The sequence below is a fragment of the Pyrus communis genome, chromosome 2 (genome assembly GCF_041283825.1).
Source record: "Pyrus communis isolate YQ-2024b chromosome 2, ASM4128382v1, whole genome shotgun sequence".
NCBI classification, from domain to species: domain Eukaryota; kingdom Viridiplantae; phylum Streptophyta; class Magnoliopsida; order Rosales; family Rosaceae; genus Pyrus; species Pyrus communis.
Window position 1 is genome coordinate 9,112,611 of NC_142566.1, and position 24,709 is coordinate 9,137,319.

Below are 24,709 nucleotides of genomic sequence, written 5' to 3' on the forward strand. Positions count from 1 at the left end.
GAAATTGACGGAAATGAATGGATGGTATGGTTAGCTAAGGGGTTCATCTCCATACATGTTACACTTGCATAATAAAATGATTTCCAATTGCATTTCAATAAACCATGAATTCTCAACACCCCGGGTTAATTAGGTCCGCTTAAATTAAACGTCAAGTTTTCCTTAAGTTAATGAATTGGATGATTGCATACGACAACCCAAAGCATTCCTCACAAGTTCCCTACATGAATTGCATAATAGAGAAACAAGCAAGAATCATTAAGCATCATGAAAACTATAAGTGTTGACGAGGCATTCGTTACTATGATTGCATGAAACTTATGCCAAGAATTCGTTTAACGCGATTGTTTATAAGCAACCTTCACTACTTGTGAATATAAGTTCATAACGATTAGGTGAAACTCACTTATATTCTAGCGTCATATTCATGCATGAAAATTAAGCGCGCATTCTTAATAAACATACATAAATAAGTTATCAATCAAACGGTTAAACAAATTGAATCCACAACTTATGAAACGCAATTAGAAGTAATCAAATCAAAATGCAAGCATAAACATATATTTCGAATCCCCCCCTAGCTAAAGGGGGGTTTAGTTCCTCATACAAAACAAAGAGAATCGAAATTAAACATTGAAATCAAAGAAACGCCTAAACATTCCAACAACTCAAACTTGAATTGTACGAACGTTTAGGCCCTCTTCTCTTCCTCTTTATTGTAGCATAAGGTCTAGGGATAATTGGTTTGGGGGATGGAAGTGTGGAATGGAAGAGGAGTGGTGGAGAATTGGAAGGGGAATGGAAAAATGGTTTTTGGATTCTAAGGGGACTCACGGCAAAGAGAAGGAATGGAAGTGTTTGTGGTGTGTTGTGTATGAAATGAGATGTTTTGAATGATGGGAATGCAAGGGTATTTATAGGAGGAGTGGAGATGTATATGGCTATTTGTTTAAGGTGTTTGTGTGGAGGAATGATGGAGAATTGCATGTGGAATGGCTGCAATGATGAAGAATGAAAGCTGGAAAATAAAAGGGAAAGCTGGAAATCTGAAAATGCAAATGGGAATCCTGAAATGCAAAGGTGGCCACGGTTTTGAGTGTGTTTTGTGTTGGAAATGCATGTGAATGCATGTGAATGTTGTTTGTGTGAAGTGTGTGTGGGTTAAAGAGTGAATGGTGGTGTAATGATGAAGTGTGATGGCTGAAAATGTCAAGGGAAAAGCATGTGATTGTATGGCAAAGAATTTCAGGATGCATGTGTGTGTTGAATGGTTTCTTGGTGAGGGATGTGGAGTGGTTGAATGTGGTGCAATGATAATGTTTTGTGGCTGAATTGGTGGTGGAATTATGATGGGAGTGCATATGATTAAAGAGTGGGAGTGCATGTGGGTGAATGTGAAGGGAATGCATGTGTTGATGACTAGGTTAGTGGGTGGAAATCTGAAAATGGCATAAGGGAATGGGAGCTCACGGTTTTGAGTTGTTTGTTTGTGTGAAGTGTGTGTGAATGCATGTGAAGATGCTAATAAATAATGCATGTAGGGTTAGGAAATAAAATCATAACTTAAAGGGAGATGATTAAAGGGTGTTGAAAGGTTTGAAATGCATGTGTTGAATTGGTGGTTGAATGATGAAAGAATAAGTGAATGATTATGATAAGTGTATGATATGTTAAGTGATAAATGAATGATATGTTAAGTGATAAATGAATGATATGTGGTGAGTGATAAGTGAATGGAAGTGATAAGTGATAAGTGAATGGTTTGATAAGTGAATGATATGATAAGTGAATGCTTATAATAAGTGAATGATATGATAAATGAATGCTTTAAGTGTTTAAAATAGGGAACAAAGCCTTCCTTGCATGGCAAGGAAGGGAGACACAAGGAAACACACGACAATGTCCTAAGGTTGCAAGGAATGTTGTTTTTGTGTTCTAAAATGCGTAGGAGTCTTCAATGATGCTTAAACATAAGGTCTTTTAGGATTTAACTTTCCTACTTCAAGTCTTTAATTTCGTCCATCCTCTTGGCTCCAAGCATATGATATCCATTCCAATCTCTAATTTGCTCCAAAAGGCTCCAAAAGGCATCCTTTTGCATACCTTGCCCTTAGAACCTGAAAACACACAAAAGAAGCATAAAGGACTAAAATAACTAGAGAAACATAACGTAAATGCACGAGAACAAGCCATTTAAGTCGCATGAATATGCTCCTATCAAATACCCCCACACTTATCTTTTGCTAGTCCTCGAGCAAAACAGAAAGAAAAACAAAACAAAACCAAACGAAACAAAACAAGTAAAACACAACCTAAACCTTCCAACAACCGTCTTAGGGATTTCCAATGCACATGACACGTTAAAAATCATCATTCCCACAGATTTTAGTCATCTTCACACTTAAGTACATTCTTAATCATAGTCACCATATACTAGTTCACAATTAAGCATTTAAAACCATGTTTTGAATGTAGTAACATGCCTTAGAGAAATTGCTCAAATCCTTACAAGATATGCACTCGTTTTTCACACAGATTTTTTGACTACACACCCCACACTAGTCATATGTGAGAAGATTGATGTAAACATGTAGACGAACACTCACATAAGTTATAACAAGGAAAGCATTTTCTGGATTTACGATAATGACATGAATATGATCTCATGAATGGAATGCTACTACTTAGAATGAGAACCAGTGATTCCATAAGCTCATATCAATTCCAAACTCCACAAATTGAAACACATAACACTCAAGATAGAAGCATAAGGGTTGAAACGGAGCTAAAGGTGTTTGGCTAACAAAGAAGGGATATGGAAAACAAAGGTTCTTAAAGAAATAGCGAGCAAAGCATTTGAATTAACGTAGAATTCACTTTTGAATGAAAACTCAACTTTTGAACAAGGGGGAACAAGCTCTTTTTCCTTTCTTTCTTTTCTTTTCTGTTTTTCTTTTTCATATGTTTTTTTTTTTTTTTCTTTTCTTTTGACTTCTCAAAACATACATAAACACTTAAGAACAAAACATTCTCTCCCCCACACTTATTTTCTTTCATAATGTAACTCAAAAGGAATTCAATTAAGTCATGCTCACTATCTTTCAAGAACAAGGGTGGGGATTGTCCTAAACTAGGCTAGGTGAGGAAAATGTGGGTAAACAAAGAATAAAGGCTAAACAAGGCTCAACGGGGTTAAAACTTACAACATATACGAAGTATGGGAAATAAGGCTATTTGGCTATGGTGGCAACTACACAACTTCATCTTGATATATGTTATGCAACTCAATATCATGCTTTGAATGAAACGGATATAAGTTCTAGCATTTAGTTCTATCATGATACAATTGCATTCTAAGTAGCAACCAAGCAAGGAATAATGAGATCATTCAACAACTTTAGAAAACAAAGAATCACAGAAAATAACTCTCCAAAGAAGGTAATGGCTCGAGTCTCACAGGGTTGTAGCGTTTGTTTGAGTTCCTTCCTTCAAGCATGTTACAAAAACGAATTTTTCTTTTATGATTGCATGTGAAGTCATACATTATAACCATAACTAAGCATAAACCAAGAGTAAATCAAACTTTTCTCTATGTTTATAACTCTTTTTAACAGTCATGCAATTACAAACCAAATCCTTATCATTGTGTTGGAAGGTACCCTAAGACACAAACTCACAAAAACGACTCAAAACACTCTTTTTAGGCTTTTCAAAACAATTTTTCAAATTTTTATGTGCTTTTCGGAGTTATAAAAACAAAACATACTAAAACACTCTAAAACAACTTAAAAACACCTTAAAACAGCAAGGAACAACATTTGAAGTTATGGGTGATAAAATCCCACGAATTTGCATTAACAACATTAGTTACCCCCCCACATTTAAATCAAACATTGTCCTCAATGTTTTAAGCATAGATTCACACAAAACATAAGTAATCACACAAACAACAACTAAACATACTAAACATGGCAGAATGTAATTAACAAAGAGAAGAGTTTAGGGACGCAAATCTGGTTATGGAGTGTAAATTCCCTCTTCTCTTTGTTGATTGCATTGAGGCTTGATCTTGATGATTCCACAGGCTTACTCTCGAACTGGTTTCCGCCCATCATTGATTTTCCTTTGTGCTACTTCTTGAACTGGGCAGCAGGATGGTTCTTTTGGTCTCCCCCGAAGGTCTGAGCATACCCTTTTGGTCTGTTTCTTTGTTCAATCTTTCCAATTCGTATTGAAAAGGGTTGGAGGATAACTCAGCCTATGTTTGTCTCCACATGCTTCAATGTATCATTTTCACTTGCCTTACTCGCTCCCCTTTGCAGAAGTGGTCCCTTCTCCGGAAGTGTATCAACCGTTGAAGATGACTACTCGAGAGCAACGCTAGGTAAGCAATCAGGAATAGATTCCAGGCAGTTGGCTCCAGATCGGAAGATTGACTCCAAGTGCCGGCTGATTGCTTTTTTTTACTTTGCCATGCGAGTAAGAACAAGGACAAAGAAAAAGACAGGGAAAGAGCATGATATGAGATACTTTTGCTTTTGACCTTGATGATATGAGATACCTTTGCTTTGAAGAAGCGGTGGATGAATCAGCACATGCTTCAATCCGCCGTTTCCTCCTGGGTCATATGTACTCCAGGCATCTGGTATCATCTTTGGGGAAGAAGAAAGAATTGAGTATTTTGAAAGGCCTTGCTGGGAGTGCGCCCTCAGAGGGGAGGGAGAGTTGGGCATTTTCTTCAGGTTTGCCCTGCCATAAAAGACGAAGGTCGACATATATAGAGATAATATCAAGTGGTGGTACTTTTTACCCTTGTCGACAAACGTTTTGATCCCGCAATTCCGGCTTTTTGAAATAGTGGCGCCTCTTCGATCTTTGAATACGCCTCTTCGATTTCTGAGCAGGCGCCCCTTCGATTTCTGAACGACGCCCCTTCGCTTTCTGAACGACACGTGGTAGTGCAGATGCGGCTCCTTTTGACAAAGCTGCACGCGTTTTCTGAAAAGCAGAGAAAGCGTCGCCGGACTTTGCGTTTGTCGGCTAAAGATGTGTAGTTGCGATGATGGCCTCCACGTGCTTTCAACTTTGTCAGAAATCTTTTGACAAAGCTGAACGCGTCTTCTGAAAAGTCGAGAACGCATCGCCTTGATTACGCCGGAAATTCCGGCTTTTTGAATTGGTGGACGCGTCGCCTTGGCTTCTTATAGAGCTATCGATCACCACAACAAACACACTCTGAAGAATTCCCATTCTTGAAAATCGACTCCGACCCTTTGAAAATTTACTCCATCAACCCCTATCTTTGAACACCTTTGAAAAAAATGGCAAACTCATCGAACCTTAGCTTGGAATTGAGCCTTAGCAGTGATACGGGCGCGCCGCGTCAAGGTAATGTATGGCGCCCTTCTTTTTTATCTTCTAACGGTCCTCTTTCAGGTGAAGACTCTGTGATGCAGGACGCCACAACAGCTACAATAGTAGCTAAAAACCTCCTCACACCAAAAGATAGTAGGCTGCTGTCAGGACGGTCTGATGAGTTGGCCGTTCAAGAGTCCCTCGCACTTAGTGTTCAGTGTGCAAGCTCTGTGTCCAACATGGGCCTACGCCTGCTTGCCCGCTCCCGTCAGGTGGAATCGTTGATGGCAGAGGTGGAAAGACTTAAGCAAGAGATCCAGCAGCTTAAGTATGAGAATAGAAGTTTGCATGTGCTTGCAAATAACTATTCGTCGGGGATGAAGAGGAAGCTTGATGAGCTGCAAGAATCTGAGGGTCGAATTCACAGTGACCGTCAAAGGCTTGCGTCTTATCTCCAGAGGCACCTTTTTCCTGGGTCATCCAGCGCTTGGCCAAGTATTGAGGCCTGGAATGCTCTAGCTCCGATGCCTCCCGCTCCGATGGCTTCCGCTCCGATGCCTCCCGCTTCTATGCCTCCCGCTTCTGCGCCTTCCGCTTCTGCGCCTCGTAGTGGGGCTTCACGTAAACAACCTTTGTGAAGCTCCACCTTTCTCCATGTTTAGTATCTCTTTTTTTTTTTTTTTTTTTTTTTTTTTTTTTTTTTTTACATAAATAAAATCAAACGGCATGGAATTTATCTTTGAATGGGCGGTGATACTTGAAATGATCCGGTAATAGTTTAAATTCTAGATTGGGTGCCTGAATCATTAACCACATGTTAGTATAAAAGAAAATTGAAATTCGGGGAGGCGGCTTACCTGTGTGCTCCAAAATGAACTCCAGAATAAACACCCCTTCGAAAGTTATGACTTGTCCCGTGTCATAAAATCCAACTTCCTTGGGAATTGTGGTTTCAAATATGTCGTCTTTGATGCCTTCTACATCTTCTCCAGCCACTACCTTCTCTTGAATCATTCTTCTTGGTGTACAAAGTCCTTTGAAGAATTCAACACCATCTAAAACTTGCTGTGTTGCACCAAGAATTTGAATAGCATTTTGCACCTTTGGGAAGGCTTCCACGATGTCCTTTTTACTCTCTTCTTGGTTGGGAATCAAAAACCTGCTAGGAAAAGGGACATTGGGTGGAATAACATCAAAATAACATGAAATTGGGACGTCCTTACTGGTGGTGGGTGGTTTAGAGGGCTTAGGGGGCTGCGGCAAGGGTTGTTCTACCCTTGCCGTGTGCATGTCTTCTTCCTCCTCCTCAATTAGCAGCTCTTCATCCACTTCTAGGCTATGTTTGGACATTTTTAGGTCAGCTCCAACCTCCATAGCACTTCCCAAAGTGATAGCATTATGGATTTCAAAATCTTCCTTCGAGTTTTCAATAGTTGAGTTGGAAAGATCACTTTGCTCTTGAATTTGTTTCATGAATTCCATAATCTGCCCAAATTGCTCGTCCAATTTACCCAACTTCTTGTCTTGATTTTGTTCGTCCTGCGTCAAAGAGGTTAGTAATTGAAAATTTTTATCATTATCCATGGACATACTTGAACTTGATTGGAATTGTTGTGGGGGAGGTTGTGGTGGCTGCATAGGTGTTGTATTGAACTCCTCATATGGTTGCCAATATGCTTCTTGTTGAGCCTCCTTGGCTTGATTTTGTGACCCCTGCGCCAAAGAATTTATTTCATTAAGAATTTGAATATAATCTATTGGCGAACTTGAATTTAATTGAGCATATTGCATATGAAGTTGTGGTGGCTGCATAGGTCTTGAATAGAACTCCTCATATGGTTGCCAATATGCTTCACGTTGAACTTGTTGATCTTCCCACCATATAGAGTTTGAATGATCCCTCCAATCTCTTTGTGGACATTGATTGGCTTGAAATCCTTGCCTATATGAAGCACCAAATGTAGGGACACTCTGCATTGTGGTCCTTTCGGCATACGGCGACAATTTAGAAGTAAGATTTGCCAATTGAGCTTGAATGCTAGCAAAATCCATATCTTACTTCTCTAGTACCTAAAATCAAAGAAAGAGAACTAAATCAAATATCAAAAGTAACAACAAACAAAGAAAACAACACTAAGTTAGAAACTAAAACGAAAACAACTAAACCAAAAAAAAGAAAAGAACCAAGGGATTAGCAAAGTTGCTAATCCCCGGCAACGGCGCCAAAATTTGATGCGTGGTTTATACGCACACAAATTAAACCCTCTTTTTATCAATTGTAGTATAGGTGCAAGTAGGGATCGTTCTAGACCGGGGATTAGGAGGGCTTGCAAATCTCTTGGAAACTGACTCAAAAACGTAAAATAAAGTTTAAAACACTAAACTAGACTCAAAGAATGTAAAACTAAACTTTAAAACATTAAAACAAATCAAAAGACTCAAAATGCTTTTAAAAACACAAACTAAAATGCTATACTAAACTCGAAGAATTCAAAACTAAAAATAAGAAAGATTAAGACTAAGACTTAAACGAAATATGGGGGGATTGATTTTGGACGAATTTAAACTAAAATGGATAGATTGTAAAGAAAACAAATTGTAAATATGAAATTGACGGAAATGAATGGATGGTATGGTTAGCTAAGGGGTTCATCTCCATACATGTTACACTTGCATAATAAAATGATTTCCAATTGCATTTCAATAAACCATGAATTCTCAACACCCCGGGTTAATTAGGTCCGCTTAAATTAAACGTCAAGTTTTCCTTAAGTTAATGAATTGGATGATTGCATACGACAACCCAAAGCATTCCTCACAAGTTCCCTACATGAATTGCATAATAGAGAAACAAGCAAGAATCATTAAGCATCATGAAAACTATAAGTGTTGACGAGGCATTCGTTACTATGATTGCATGAAACTTATGCCAAGAATTCGTTTAACGCGATTGTTTATAAGCAACCTTCACTACTTGTGAATATAAGTTCATAACGATTAGGTGAAACTCACTTATATTCTAGCGTCATATTCATGCATGAAAATTAAGCGCGCATTCTTAATAAACATACATAAATAAGTTATCAATCAAACGGTTAAACAAATTGAATCCACAACTTATGAAACGCAATTAGAAGTAATCAAATCAAAATGCAAGCATAAACATATATTTCGAATCCCCCCCTAGCTAAAGGGGGGTTTAGTTCCTCATACAAAACAAAGAGAATCGAAATTAAACATTGAAATCAAAGAAACGCCTAAACATTCCAACAACTCAAACTTGAATTGTACGAACGTTTAGGCCCTCTTCTCTTCCTCTTTATTGTAGCATAAGGTCTAGGGATAATTGGTTTGGGGGATGGAAGTGTGGAATGGAAGAGGAGTGGTGGAGAATTGGAAGGGGAATGGAAAAATGGTTTTTGGATTCTAAGGGGACTCACGGCAAAGAGAAGGAATGGAAGTGTTTGTGGTGTGTTGTGTATGAAATGAGATGTTTTGAATGATGGGAATGCAAGGGTATTTATAGGAGGAGTGGAGATGTATATGGCTATTTGTTTAAGGTGTTTGTGTGGAGGAATGATGGAGAATTGCATGTGGAATGGCTGCAATGATGAAGAATGAAAGCTGGAAAATAAAAGGGAAAGCTGGAAATCTGAAAATGCAAATGGGAATCCTGAAATGCAAAGGTGGCCACGGTTTTGAGTGTGTTTTGTGTTGGAAATGCATGTGAATGCATGTGAATGTTGTTTGTGTGAAGTGTGTGTGGGTTAAAGAGTGAATGGTGGTGTAATGATGAAGTGTGATGGCTGAAAATGTCAAGGGAAAAGCATGTGATTGTATGGCAAAGAATTTCAGGATGCATGTGTGTGTTGAATGGTTTCTTGGTGAGGGATGTGGAGTGGTTGAATGTGGTGCAATGATAATGTTTTGTGGCTGAATTGGTGGTGGAATTATGATGGGAGTGCATATGATTAAAGAGTGGGAGTGCATGTGGGTGAATGTGAAGGGAATGCATGTGTTGATGACTAGGTTAGTGGGTGGAAATCTGAAAATGGCATAAGGGAATGGGAGCTCACGGTTTTGAGTTGTTTGTTTGTGTGAAGTGTGTGTGAATGCATGTGAAGATGCTAATAAATAATGCATGTAGGGTTAGGAAATAAAATCATAACTTAAAGGGAGATGATTAAAGGGTGTTGAAAGGTTTGAAATGCATGTGTTGAATTGGTGGTTGAATGATGAAAGAATAAGTGAATGATTATGATAAGTGTATGATATGTTAAGTGATAAATGAATGATATGTTAAGTGATAAATGAATGATATGTGGTGAGTGATAAGTGAATGGAAGTGATAAGTGATAAGTGAATGGTTTGATAAGTGAATGATATGATAAGTGAATGCTTATAATAAGTGAATGATATGATAAATGAATGCTTTAAGTGTTTAAAATAGGGAACAAAGCCTTCCTTGCATGGCAAGGAAGGGAGACACAAGGAAACACACGACAATGTCCTAAGGTTGCAAGGAATGTTGTTTTTGTGTTCTAAAATGCGTAGGAGTCTTCAATGATGCTTAAACATAAGGTCTTTTAGGATTTAACTTTCCTACTTCAAGTCTTTAATTTCGTCCATCCTCTTGGCTCCAAGCATATGATATCCATTCCAATCTCTAATTTGCTCCAAAAGGCTCCAAAAGGCATCCTTTTGCATACCTTGCCCTTAGAACCTGAAAACACACAAAAGAAGCATAAAGGACTAAAATAACTAGAGAAACATAACGTAAATGCACGAGAACAAGCCATTTAAGTCGCATGAATATGCTCCTATCAATGGTTTATAGGAAGAATAACTGGAAATCGATTTGTATGCATATGTTTCATGTGTGGAGAAGAATCCTTTAGCTATCATTTCATCCATATTTCATTCACAACTTGATTTACTTGCTGCACTTTACTTTTGTTTTAATTAAATTCGTCCAAAATCCCCCAATCATTGTTTTGTTGTTAGTTTAACTTATTTTTCAAGTTTATAAGTTTAATTTGTGTTGATTAGCATCCCTTCGAATCCACGAAATATAACGATCCCTACTTACTCATACTACAATTGCATAATTTATAGGGCTTAATTTGTGTGTTAGTTTCTACCACATCAAATTTTGGCGCCGTTGCCGGAGATTAGTAAAATTGCTAATCACTCTTTTTTTGTTTATTTTTCTTTTGATATTTGATTTAGTTTTATTTCTTTGATTTTAGGTAGTAGAGAAGCAAGACATGGCAGTTGCTAATCTTCAAGCTAAAATGGCAAATCTTACTTCTCTTATGTCATAGTATATTAAAAGGTCCACAATGCAAAGTGTCCCTACATTTGGTGTGTCTTATAGGCAAGGATATCAAACTAATCAGCATCCTCAATTTATTGAGCATGGAAGTTGGGATAGTGTCAATGCTTGGGGTTATCAAGGCTATAATTAATCAAGGAATGACTTGTTTTCCAATACTTACAATCCAAGTGGAAGAGATCATTCAAATTTTATGTGGAGGGAACCTCAACAAGTTCAACAAGAAGGATATTGGTAGCCATTTGAGGAGTTCTATTCAAGACCTATGCAGACACCACAATCTCCCCCACAATTATTCTAACCAAATTCAAGTATGTCCATGGATCATATTAAAATTCTTCAAACACTAAATACTTCTTGTATTTTTTTGACTCAGGACTTAGAAAACCAAACTAAAGAGATGTTTGAATTGAAAAATCAACTTGGATAGATCGTAGAATTCATGGGACAAATTCGAGAACAAAGCAAATTCTCTAACTCAAACATTGCCAATTTAATGAGAGATTTTGAAATCGCCGAAGCTATCACTTTGGGAAGTGGTACGGAGGTTAGAGCTGAACCAAAGATGTCTAAACATAGCCTAGAAGTTGACAAAGAGCTGTTGTCCAAAGAGGAGGAGGAAGACTTAGCCACGGCAAGGTTAGAATAAGCCTTACAGCAGCACCCAATCATTTCTAATCCTATTGCCGTAGCTACCCTAGCTCCACCACCATCCATTTCTAGTAGGGTTGTTCCGAATTCAATTCTTTCTAACCTCATTCCACCAAATGTACCTTTTCCTCGTAGGTTTTTGCAATCCAAAGAAGAATAGAGAAAGAAAGACATCTTCGAAACCTTTCCAAAGGTGCAAGTTAATATCCCGATTCTTGGTACAATAAATCAAGTTCCAGAATGTGCTAAATTTTTTAAAAAGCTTTGTACAACAAGATGGATTCAAGAGAAAGAACTGGCTAGGGAATATCTATAATTCATCAAAGAAGATGTTTTTGTGACAACCATCGTCAAAGAAGTTGGATTTTATGACACAGGACAAATCACTACCCTTACACCAAATCTGGCAGGGAGCAACATTCCTGAAACTTTCGAAGTAGTGTTTATCTTTGAGTTCTTGTCGCAACACACAAGTCGCCTCCTCAAATTTCAATTTCGTTTTCTACTAACATGTTGTTGATTTCAACGATTCAGGCACCCAGTCTAGAATTTAAACAATTACCAGATCATTTCAAGTATCACCTTCCATTCAAAGATCAACTCCATGCTGCTGGTCCTAATGAGGATTAAATAGGGGTGTTGTGCGGCTGGAAGACGTTAAAGCAAACACTTTTTGGGAGGCAACCCATGTGTTCAAATAAAGAGACATTGGAATTTCCAGCTCTTACAACCAGATTTGCTCTCTTTTACCCTTCTTTTTATTGTTCTTTGCCATGGTTGTCTTGTTTGCTAGTTATCTTTTATTGCTTTCTTGTTTAAGTTTATTTTTGAAACATTGAGGACAATGTTTGGTTTAAGTGTGGGGAGGGGGGGTAAACATATTGTTTTTCATGATTTTTCTTCGAATTTCACCACTTATCACTACTAATGTTGTTATTCATTGTTTTAAAGTGTTTTATTGTGTGTCATATAACAAAATTTTGAAAATAAAAATCGAAAATGTTTGAGAAATACCAAAAAAGAGTTATTTTTGTTGCTTGTTTATGTCTTAGGGTACCTTCCAACACAATGATGAGAATTTGATTTTTAATTGCATGACTGTTAAAGAAAGTTACAAACGTGGGTGAAAGTTCAATATGCTCTTTGGTTAATACTTAGTTGTAATTGTCATTTACGAGTTCACATGTAATCACAAAGAAAAAAAATCAGTTTTTGTAACGTGCTTGAAGGAAGAAATTCAGACTAACGCTACAACCTTGTGAGACTTGAACCTATTCTTTGTTTGGAGAGTCATTGATTGATATTCTTGTTTTCTAAGGTCGTTGCATGATCTCATTATTTCTTTGCTTGGTCGCTATTTAGAATGCTTTTTCATCATTTTAGTTCCAAATACTAGAACTCATGCCCGTTTCATTCAAAACATAAAATTGATTGCATAACAAATAACAAGATGAAGTTGTTTAGTTACTACCAGAGCCAAAAAACCTTATCCCTTGCATATGTATTGCAAGTTTAACCCCTTTGAGCCTTATTTAGCCTATTTTCTTTGTTAGCTTGCATTATCCCTACCTAGCCTAGTATGGGAATATCCACACCCTTATTCTTAAAGAATAATGAAGCATGATTTGTTGGGAATTCCTTTTGATTTACGATTTGTAGAAAAATAAGTGTGGGAGAAGGATTTGTTCTTTTGAATCCGGTGAAGTAGTGTTTATGTTTTATGTTTCAAAAAAAAAAAAAAAAAGGAAAAAAAAAAAAAAAAGAAGAAAACGTTGAAAAAAAAAAAGTTGAAAAGAAGTGAGAATGAGGTCATAAGTGTTGGTTGTTGAAGAAGAGTTAAAAATGTAAACCTGACCCTAAAGTTGTACAAATCTCCCACTTTGTGTTTATGGTTGAGTGTTGCAATCAAAAATTGAATTCTAAGTGTTGATTTCATTATTTTGCTTACTATCACTTTAAGAACCTTTGTTTATTCTTAACCTTTATTTGTTAGCCAATACCCTAGCCCCATTACAACCCTTAGACTTTTATCTTGATTGTTAAGTGATTCAATATGTGGAGTGTGAAATTGGTATGAGCATATGGAATCCTTGGTTCTCGCTTCTAAGTAGTGGCATTTCGTTCATGAGATCATATACATGTTTGTATTAATAATTCCGGAAAGTGCCTGCTAGTTTACATGTTTACATCAATCTTCTCATATATACTTAGTATAGGGAGTGTAGTCAGAAAATCTGTGTGAAAATAGACAGTCTATCTAGTGAGGAATTGAGTAAATTCTCTAAGGCATGCTTTTACTTCCAAATGTTGTTTTAATTGAATAAATGCGAGTTTGTGAGTGGTTACTGCGATTAAGTATAAGCTCAAAAGTAAGGATGACTAAAATCTATGTGAGTAGTGATTTTTAACATGTGCAAGTTCCTACTTTTACCATAGCCGTTGGGGTTTTTGTGATACTTAGTTCCATATGCAAGTTCCTACTTTACTTTAAGATTAGCGTGTTCCCAGCATTAGTGCTGACAAGTCGACTTCCTCATGATGTCGAATCTACTTGAATATTTACATTCAAGGAGGAATGTTATAAACATTGTATTTAAGTGTAATCGTGTAAATCCCAGATTAGATTTAATACTAGTTATTCTTCTCATTAGGACTTGTATTCCTTGGAGGAGAAGAATTCTTTCATCACTTATTACTATAAATAAAGATAATGCGTAGGGAAAATAACATAATCCTCTATACAACCCTACAACACACCTCTCTCTCTACTCTCTGCCGTGCACCCCTCTCCCTGTCACATAAAATAAGCCACAACACTGATTATATTCTAATCTAATCATAAAAACCATACTAAAACAAATTATATTATACCGATGCAAGTGGTCTTCTATCACAATGAAGGAAAGAAGTTTTGTCTTTACACCACGGCGTGAGTTTGAATCTCGTCGACTTCCTAATTTAGTATCTAATTTAACAAATATATCGTTTGAAAAAAAAAAAAAAATTTATTTATTCCGATACAATCTTAAACACTATGCCAAACGAGATTATTCATTCCGATCTAATCGTAATTAGCTCGTTCAATTTTAAAAGGCCACGTGGAAAACCAACGTCGGCCGACCGACTCTCTTCACACCGCCTCTCGAATTTCTCTCGTTTTCAAACCCACTGACGTCGATTGCAACTCCCACCCCCAACAACACAACAACCTAACCGACGCTTTTTCTCCCATCCAAAATTAAAAGTCCACTTCTCCTTCCTCTTGACTCCGACCCGAAAACCGACCCGAAACATATCACCCATGGCCGTGGTCACCGCGAGCCCGGAGAGGATCGAAGCTCCTCCACAGAACCCGATCAAGGAGCCCTCGCCGTCGTCCACGCCGTCCAGGCTTTCTACCGCCGACGCCCCCTCCGGAGCTGAAGGCTCGTCTTCGCCACTTTTCTCTTGCTCGGCTGACACGCCCGATCGCAGCGAGACTTGCAATTCATCTCCCACCGCCGATCAGGTCATCCTCGTTCGCACATTCTTTTTACTTGTACTGTGGTTCTGGAAAGTTCGTAATTTTGGCCTCCCAGTTTGGAAACACAATCGCACTTCAAATTCTTTTGTATTTGTTAGTTAATTGTTACATTCCAATTTGGGGAGGGGAAATCAATGCAATTTTGTTGCTTGTGAAAAATTAATTTAGACTAGTTTTGGTGAAGAAATGATTATTTGAGTAAAAAATGAGGAAAATTGTGTTTATTTTTTTTTTATTTGTTTGCTTTTGTACTACAGTCTGCAGCATCATTGAAGAGTGAAGAGTATCGTCAGTTGTTTCGCCTTCCGCCTGATGAAGTGAGTTAACAGAGCTTTGGTTTTTATTCAAAGAGTTTCTTTTCCCGCTTTCTTATTGTGTTTTTTTTTTTTCGGTTATCTTTTTTTTTTTTTTTTTTTTTTCGTTTTGATTGTGATTTAGAAACGGAAAGTAAAGTATGGATGTTACCATCCTGGGACTTAACATTTTCTGTTGATATATGGAATTGGAAAGTAATTGTAATTCATAACTTGGAGGAAATCTTATGCTTATCTTGCAATGTAAAACTGCTTAGAGGTTCAAAGCATCTCCAGGAGTAACAGTGGTCATCGGACAGATTTGTCATTTGAGAGTAAACTGATTTTGGAGAAGATCGGAGATTGGCGGAAAAGTAAGAAGAAAAGTAATATCTTTGAGGTTGTTCTAGGAGAAGAAAAATTGAACCTATGATTAGTAAGTAAAAGGTTATGTATTTGGTTGTTTTTAGGTGCCGTAAGTTTGCTAGAATTAAAAATCAACAGCGTACTGACTTAAAAAATAAGAGTAGAGAGGACAGCTAAGAATAACATAGGAGTACCTACGTACAACACCTAGGCTACTTGAGCATCAGACCTGATACAATCATTGTTGTAACGAGTTCTATACATATGAACATGAGCAGATTTTTCTGATGTGTCCTGTTTGTTGATACTAATCAATAATTTAAAACTGGTCAAAATATTTTGAAGAGAACTTAATTGCTGAACAATACCATAAAGCATGAGTAGAATCCATTTATGCAGGAATTATAATGTGAGTAGTTATCTTGGGGGCAATCTTTGGCCTGTTAGGCGTTGCAGTGAAAGATAGGAGGTAAAATGCCTGTTTTTTCTTGAATATCTTCACTTTATCGTTGAGTAGTAGGTTTGTAATTCAAAGGAATAGTAAAGCTCATTCTATATTTTCTTCTCAAAAAAGTAGACTGGGTTATGGGATGCAATAACACACAGATTATTGACTTTTGGATGACATTTAACCGTTTGTGTGTCAAAGTGTACAATGTCCTCTAGTGGAGTATATATGATGCTCAGAGGAACATGACTTTACATGTTGATTCGAATAGTTATAGTTGTTTAGCATTCAGTGCGATGATAAGTAGAGGAAGTTCTCTCTCTCTCTCTCTCTCTCTCTCTCTTACATCCATGTATGCATACAGTTGAATCTTATTCTTACTTTAATGTTATTTGAGTGTCTTTGACATTTTCTCCTTTTCCTCTACTTTTTTCTTGTTTAATATAGGCCCTCATCGAAGATTTCAACTGTGCATTCCAGGAGAACATACTTATTCAGGTTCATTTGTTATGTTCTAAATGTTATTATTTAGAAATTCAGGTGTTGTAGTGTCTCTCTTATAGTTAAACTGATGTACTGCCTTCTCATTGTTTAGTTACTAGGTTACTGCTTTGCCATACTCGTTGTTTTGGTTTATCATGAAATATTGATTTTGTCCAGAATTTTAACTCTTTTTATTTACTTCTTGATTGAACGGTCGTTTTTAACACGTATCCTACTTGGCTTTGCTAACTTACTATATGTTTCTTGTAGGGTCATATGTACCTGTTTGTTCATTATATTTGCTTTTACTCGAATATTTTTGGATTTGAGACAAAGGTATGGTGTTCAACTTGTCTTCAACTTCGTCATGTATAACAAATTTTACAATTGTTGCAAATTAAGTGCTATGCATCATATATTCTTTTCTTTGATTTGAAGGCTTGTTAGCCAAAATGGTCCCTGAGGTTTGCATAAAACATCACTTTGGCCCTTGAGATTTCAAATCAATAGAAGTGGTTCTTGAGATTGTCCACCATCAATCATTTTAGTCATTCCGTGCAAAATTATGTTAAATAAGGACCAAAGTGACAAATATACCCTCAATTGAATAAACAATGGGGCAAAATGATTTGACAAAAAGTAAGGGTATTTTGGTCATTTTATTCTTATTTAACGGAGATTTTTCACAGAAGAACCAAAATGATTGATGGTGGATAAACTCAGGGACCAATTCTATTGATTTCAAATCTCAGGGACCAAAGTAAGGAGCTATGCAAATCTCAGGGACCATTTTGGCTAAAAAGCCTGATTTGAATGATCTCCGTCTTTCCACTTTAGCTTCTTTAAACTGATATTTCATCTTCCTCTGCTTCTAGCAATTTTAGATATAATTTCAACAAATTTTATTCGTGCATTATTGTTCAGTCATACATGTGGGATAGCTGAAAATGCTATATACAATGGAGACCTCGATTATTGAACAACTACCTACCCAAGAGTAAAATGAAGACAACTTTACTGGCTTATACAGCCACGAAGTTTGATATCTCTGCTTTCTTGTTGATCAGAAAGATGAGGATGGAAGGACAAATAGTTTTTGTCCCGTTCATGTATAGTTTGATGTCCCGTTCCCCCGTTTCTTCATTAGTGTTTATTTTTCAATGAGTTAATTGATTCTACGTGTTAAAAGGGATCCAGGAATCAAACAGTAATCAAAACTGATACTGATATTCCAATTTTTGGCAGTCTTTGATATAAAAACAGCTAACTATGGAGAAATTTGTGGTATTAAAGCAGAAAAATTTTGGGGAACTTTATGGGTTTAATACTGAAGCTTAAAGATAATTGGAATTGATACAGCGAGCCTTTTCATATTGTAGCTTTTGATTAGATTTAGCACTTGAGCTTTTGGATGCAGATGAAGATCTACAATTTTATACGTGGATCCTGTATAGTTTGCTTGATGGATAGGTTTAGCTTAGTCATCTATAAGTTGCCTTTAGATCCAAGAATTCAGCAATTGCAAACATTTAAGGATTTAGCCCACGTACACCCTTGTCTGATCCAGTCCGTTATTTTCGTTTGATTTATTCAATCCGATGGCCAGAAATCAAGAGGGGTGTGTGAGAAGCCAAAAAGGGTTTGTGAAAGATATTATCTGAGAAGATGTCTGCTTGATACAAAGCTTTTAATACTCTTCAGGTTTAACCTTTGTCAAACTAAAGATGACCTAAGTCTCTCCTAGTGCGTCTTTCCTTTGATATCATAGACACCCTACTGGACTATGTGGAACTTTGTTGCTAAGGCAGTTCTTGAGGTTGGTTGAAGTCAGGAAGGCTCTGAACAATATAGCAACACAATGAAAGAATTCACCTATTCTCCATGGATCCATACGGTTCAAGAGAGTGTTTCAGAAGTTATAGACATATTGGAGATATGATCCTAATAGATCTCTACTTTTTTAGGTTGAATGTTGTCACACTATAGATGGCCTTAAGTTTCTCCTAGGACATTAGATGGGGGGTTCTTTTGTCAGTTCTGTTTCTTGGACATTGGTTCTTTCAGGAGATTCAAGCTCACTTTATGTGTAAAACTATGTTCTCATTTTGGTTTGGACTTTATAAAATATTATTATGTATGAAAAGTAAATTCCTCTTCAGAAAATAATCCCATTGCAAGAAGTGACAAGTGTACGAAGAGCAAAGACAGCAGGGATCTTCCCTAATGCCATTGAAATTTTTGTTGGAAGCAAGAAGGTAATGACAAATCTGATGTTTACTATGTACTGGTGATATCTTGTAAACCCCTTGCTCCTTTTATTGTCATTTCAGCAATATCTTACACCACTTACTGATTTGGCAGTACTTCTTTGCATCCTTTCTGTCACGTGACGAAGCATTTAAGATAATAAATGATGGATGGTCGCAATATGTTGATGGTGCCAAAGAGATTACAGAACAGGTGCTAATTTATTTGTATTACAGTTGGTGGCGATAAATTCATTTTCTTTAAATGGGACATAATTTTTTTTAATAGGATTTCTTGTGAGGACTTCTGAGTTTTTCTGTTCATTTTGGTATATATACTAGTTACAGGAAAATGTGAAGACCTATGTAATAGTCTTAAAATCATATGATAGTGTGAAAGCCTAGTCACAAGGAAATGGAAAGACCTAACCAATAGTTACAACGTGTAAATTTCTTATTATGCATGATCAGTCTTTTGGCTTCATTTTGACATCAACGTATTACAATATATGCTTGCTTAACTCAAAAGATCTCATCATGAATTTCTTTCTTTCTCCTCCCTCTTTATCTGCAATTTTCTGTCAGGACTTATTATCTGAGACTGGCAGTCAAGAGAATGGAGCTGGAATTGAAAAGGTGGAAAGCTCCCAGTGCTTAGTTGATGAATTGGATTCCACTGACAGGTACTTCATCAAGTATCATTAATATTTTACTCTGGTAGATGATGATTTGTAATTGTGACTTATCTTTATATACTTCTGGACCAGGAACGAGGATATTGTTTCACAAGACTCTAAGCTTGCCTCCAATGTTGTAGACGACTCTGTGTTGACATCAATTCCAGAGCAATACGATACTGTAGAAGAGGATTTAGAACCAGCTCGGAATAATGACCCTTCATGTTCAAAAGATACTTTGATCTGGAAAGAGGAAAACTCTGATGCTCCAAACGGTGAGTTTATTGTACAATCTAGAATCATTGCTAATGTTGCTTCATTTGTCATGAATGAGCTGTGACCAAACCTGGATTCCTTTGGGTGTTATAAGTCTTTGTGTTGTGCTATGCCCCTGTGGAATACAGTTTCTATCTCACCACTTACTTCATCTCTTTCTAGAAGCATGAAATATTTTGGGTCTTAATGGGATGGGATGTGCATAAAACATTTGATCTGTAAATGCATTTCTGATTGATACAATTATACATGCAGTCCTTAAGCTTTGGTTTAGGTTCTAAAAGGGTAGGTTCACGGGTTCAAATCTTGCTAAAGCATGTGCATATCTCTGTTGATTGGCTACTAGGTTTTGGTAATTTAATTGATGCTTCTATATTTATTCTTCAAATTTCATGTTTGAGCAATATTGGATCCACCAATTCTGGTTTATGTCTTGTTAGCTGAGCTGGTTATTTTTGACATGCAGTTCCGGAGTGCTATACAAAGGTTGCAGAGTCACAGTTTCCGGTAATTTTCTTTTATTTTTTGGGATAATCATATATGAACGTATGTTAACTACATTCTTCTCCATTGAAGTTTGGTATAATTGCAGTACCCTTTAGGGTTATTTCCGACTGTTGACCTCATTTTCATTTCATTGTTTGCCATGAGCAATGACTTTGTAAAACCAATGTAAGTTTGATGTTTACCATTGTTTTAGGGGACAACCATACTTCAAGAACAGGTGATATATGTTTTGATGACTATACTGTTGGAGAGAAACTCGATCAAAATTAGATCATGTTATTATATTAAGTTTCATTTGTATTTAGAATAAAAAAAAATATTATTCCATTGTATAATCATTTTCATTTTTTAGTTTGTAGAAACCCTAAATGTTTGTTGCATCGAACGCAACTTTTTAGAAGGAGAGTGGAGAGTTAAAATGTCCTAAATAACCCTAAAGACAAGTCATGTGCAGGCACATGACTTATTTTGGATGGAAAATCTCCGTTAAGAGTATATGACAAATTAATGAGTTCAGAAAGTTGATATGACAAATTGCTTATATTTTTGGTTGATATGACAAATTGATAAAAAGTGTTAAGTTCACATGACATTTTAAAAATTTTCTGTATAATTAAATGTTTACTCCTATTACCATAGGAAAGGGAACTGTAATTTTAAAAAACTAGAGGGTAAGTTTGTGAAGTACAACTAAGCTTCAGGGAGGGGAATCTAGTATCATCTTTTATGTTCTGCCATTATTATTATTTTTGCTTATTTTTTTCATTTCAAATAGTGTTTCCATTATGGAAAAGTTTGTTTGAAAATTAACATCCAATCTGTGAAGTGCAGATAAAGGTTGAAGATTTCTTTAGTTTATTTTTCTCCGACAATGTGTTCACAGAATCATTTCATAGAAGTTGTGGAGATAAAGGTAAATTCCTGGAGCTTGATGAATCCCTGTATTTATTCTGGTTTCTTGGTGGTTCTAGAATATTGAGGCAAAAGTCTATGATTTTTTTGTTTTTAAGTTTTTAATCTGTATGGTTTTATGCCTTTTCAGAGTTGAAGTGTACTCCATGGAAACCTCATGATAAGTTTGGCCATTCCCGTGATGTTTCTTTTCAGCACCCTATAAAAGTTTATTTTGGTATGGCTGCGTTTTTAATTTTATCATTTACTGTATGAATCTCTCATGTGGGCCTACATGCTTTGTTTGATTCTTTTGTGTTTCAGTCTGTTTTAACACCGGACGTAATGTTGTCATAAAGGTGCAAAATTTGGCAGCTGCCAGGAGCTCCAGAAATTTCGAGTTCACAGAAACAGGTTGCGGATATAGTGTTTATAATACCATTTTTAAATGTTTCTTGAATTGGTTTGCAATTGCATAGATTGTGATTATTATTGTGAGGAAGGGATGACAGATTAACTTGGTGCCATGTCAACTTGAGATCGCACATTTGAAAACCTTGTTTTGTCTGGGCCAGATGGTTATTATGAACTGTAAATAATCCAACAACTTTATGCAGTCCTCTCTTTGCTTTCATCTCAAGAATGCGTGAGTTATTTTTGTGACACATTAACTTTGACTTTTGCCAGCCACTTAGTTATTGAGACATCACAAGAAATCAATGATGTGCCTTATGGAGATTATTTCCGTGTTGAGGTATAAGTTGCATTTCATCCAATTTCATAATTCACATTACATGTTTTATATGATATCTTTCTTAAAAATTTATTGATTACCTTGCTAAACCTTTGCCATTGTAATAAAATAGAAATCAATTATCTTTAACCAAAGTCAATTTATCTCATATTTTTTTATTCATTTCAGGGATTTTGGGACATTGAGAGAGATCCTGATGGATCAAAGGAATGCTGCAATTTAAAGATTTATGTTAACGTGGCATTCTCAAAGAGAACTGTTTGGAAAGGTGTGCCCTGGACAACACTTGTTTACTTCTTGAATTTATCTTGGTTTGTGTTGGTTGGTCAATCATGGACATAAACATGTGACATGAAAATGATTTGATTGATCAACATGGGAAACACCAGAGTTCCCAAAGAAATTACACGACAGGCAAAGATAGGCATACATAGTTATGTATATATGGGTCAAGGTGTAGTAAGTCATACCAAAAAACATATGATATGAATTTAAAATTGTCTACTTTCTAGTTTCTAGTAGAATACAATTCATACAAAGAATTAAAATTTGTTAAAAGATGAACTGCTTGTGTACGGAATGTTTTAGGATTATGATCCTGTAGTGTTCAAGTCGTGTCTGACAAAATAAATAATATTAAGATTATACATGTACGTACAAGGGGACGTTGCCTCTTGGGAAAGTGCTAGTGTATCGGAGAGCATTACAGGAGTTGTGTCCCTATGCGTATTTCATCAAGTATATTTTCACCAAGTCAGTGTAATGGCAGTCTACCATTTAAAATCTACTAAAATTTGTTGAAGATATGTTTGATACCTTTTGACTTGTGCTTTCTGTACATGCATGTCACAAAGATTTTCTAGGGGAGGACGGATCTTTTAAGCGAAAGTTTTGTGCTTTAGTGCTGGTAGCTTTGCTTTAACATGCTTTGTACTTTTTGGTTGAAGTTATGCAATGGCCCTTGATAGAGTCATGATTAAAAGCTACTCTTTAATGGTTTTAGACTATTAGATTTTGTAGTATTTTTTGTGCCATTCTATCCAGATTAAAACAACTAATAATTATGAGGGTGTATGCGTGTTCGTATACTTAAAATAGGGATCTAGAGTATTTTTGTGAACAGTATTATGTTTGATCTATGCTAAGTGAGTATGAAATCGCAGGCAAAATTGTGCAGTCTACCACGGAAGAATGTCGAGAAGTTTTTGAAACCTGGATAAACATGGTATTATTTATTTATTTATTTTAGCGTCTGTGTTGATTTTGGAGTTTGTCAGAGTTACCTAAAGTTTTGCGTGCACTAATGTTTCATTCAGGCACATGAATTGTTAAAGAGGAAGAATCTTGAAAAAGGAGGTAGGACTGTTGTGCACAAATTTTGAATCATGCAATTAGTTTTATTGTGGATACTCTGATTAATTCATATAGTTATTTTCATAATCAGCGAGGATTCCTGCAGTTAGCATGGTTCAGAAATGTGAAGTTCATACGCAAATTGAAGCAGAGATGTGTGTACCTACAGAAAGGTTTTACGAGCCCAGTGAACACGCTAGGGTACAAAACTTGTCTAAATCCATGGATGCGACCCAGCAAGTTGGGAAGCGGTTGCTAGGAGATACAGTTGATGTTGCCCCTCTTACATCATGGTTAGGAGAATCTATGCTGAAATTCCACGCCTCTTTGAGAACTCAAAGCCAGCTTCCCTTGATCATAGTCATTGTGTTTGTCGTGATTTTCATCATGCAGGTATTTACTCTCAACCCTGTTGGTCAAATATTTGTTATCACATGTTGGCCCTGGTGCTGAGGAATCCAAGATTGCATACCCCATAACTAGTTGAGAGTATACATTTTTCCTTGAATTGTTGTCTTGTTGGATTAATTTGTTACTATTTTGATCTTTGCTACTAACCGCAGTAAAGCCAATTAAAAGTGCTCTAGTTTGTGTACAGTGTGCTGCATGATGCATAATGTGACAGCATTCTTTGATGTTGGTAAAACGTATTTTTTTTCTTTGATTGTAGTTGAGCGTACTTGCGCTATTAGCCAGACCCCAACACATCCATGTGCACTCACCTGTGGACTACGGGAGTGGCTTGGGTAGTCAAGTAGGTGAAAGATCATCCGAGGTTGTCACTTGGCTGGAGAAGCGAATCCACCACCTCAAAGATGAGATGCACTTGGTTGAGACTCGGCTTGAGAGTATGCGGCATGAACATGCTCTATTAAAAGATCAACTGGAGGACGTTAGTAAGCGCAGATAACTTCCAATTGTATATCCTTTCTCATTCTTCCAGTGGTTACGAAATGTATGTTGCTCGTTTCTTTTTTTGGGCTACAAAATTGTATGTTGTTCCATTCTGAAGAAAATCCATAAACTTGTAGAGAAAATTGTTGATTGAAATTTATAGTTTGTCATTCCTCTTGGGAATGGTGAATCACGGCTTGTTAGAATGCTCTCATTTGATTTCAAGCGATCAATTATTTAGCTTTGAGTAATTATGTATAATATGAATAAGCACTAGTTTCTCCCTACATTTTCCTTGCCTTCCTTCTTGTGTTGTTTTAGGGATTTGGAACCTCTCTAGATCCTTATTGTGAGGATCCGGAGGAGATCCAAATCCTTCTTTTAGTAAGTGTTTCAAATGAGTACATTGTTCATGGGTTTTAATTATTTATTAGGCAAAGCTTGAGTAAGATGACTTAACTATGTGCTATATACATCAAATTATATGTATTTACCATTTATCATGCTCCTCTTTTTAGAGTTGTTAGATTTTTTTTACTTTAAATTTTTATTTTACATGTGAAAAGACGTGACTTAAATGCATTGAAACCATTTGTTTAGTTCTCATTGCTCGAGGCACAGTCGAGAATAAATCTAGCCCCTTCGAGAACAATCCGA

The 24,709-nt window shown here is 36.5% G+C and overlaps 1 protein-coding gene and 1 pseudogene across 3 annotated transcripts; both read left to right on the forward strand.

Moving 5' to 3' along the window:
* The first annotated feature begins 10,622 nt into the window (after window positions 1-10,622).
* On the forward strand, window positions 10,623-11,971 carry LOC148698543 (uncharacterized; annotated as a pseudogene).
* A 2,428-nt stretch (window positions 11,972-14,399) lies between these two features.
* Window positions 14,400-24,303, forward strand: LOC148698544 (protein VASCULAR ASSOCIATED DEATH 1, chloroplastic-like). 3 transcript variants are annotated; one of them, XM_088684035.1, is made up of 18 exons: window positions 14,400-14,849; window positions 15,122-15,181; window positions 16,419-16,469; window positions 16,725-16,790; window positions 18,614-18,709; window positions 18,816-18,914; window positions 19,286-19,383; window positions 19,468-19,652; window positions 20,120-20,160; window positions 20,992-21,073; window positions 21,203-21,289; window positions 21,411-21,465; window positions 21,739-21,805; window positions 21,974-22,073; window positions 22,969-23,030; window positions 23,122-23,161; window positions 23,265-23,551; window positions 23,829-24,303. In XM_088684035.1, exons 1-18 carry the CDS (start codon window positions 14,643-14,645, stop codon window positions 24,066-24,068), a joined length of 1,923 nt encoding a protein of 640 aa, XP_088540161.1. In that variant the 5' UTR covers window positions 14,400-14,642; the 3' UTR covers window positions 24,069-24,303. The 3 variants fall into 3 exon arrangements, with proteins under 3 accessions (XP_088540161.1, XP_088540158.1, XP_088540162.1); XM_088684032.1 differs by having other exon boundaries at window positions 14,424-14,849; window positions 23,250-23,551; XM_088684036.1 differs by lacking the exons at window positions 14,400-14,849; window positions 15,122-15,181 and adding an exon at window positions 15,575-15,593 and having other exon boundaries at window positions 23,250-23,551.
* Window positions 24,304-24,709: the final 406 nt, after the last annotated feature.

What these genes read in the sequence shown, in the direction of transcription:
- LOC148698544 (XM_088684032.1), top strand. Translation starts at nt 14,643, where the DNA reads ATGGCCGTGGTCACCGCGAGCCCGGAGAGGATCGAAGCTCCTCCACAG. An exon ending in CATCTCCCACCGCCGATCAG is followed by an intron (nt 14,850 to 15,121) that starts GTCATCCTCGTT and finishes TTTGTACTACAG; the next exon opens with TCTGCAGCATCATTGAAGAG. An exon ending in GAATTGGATTCCACTGACAG is followed by an intron (nt 19,384 to 19,467) that starts GTACTTCATCAA and finishes CTTCTGGACCAG; the next exon opens with GAACGAGGATATTGTTTCAC.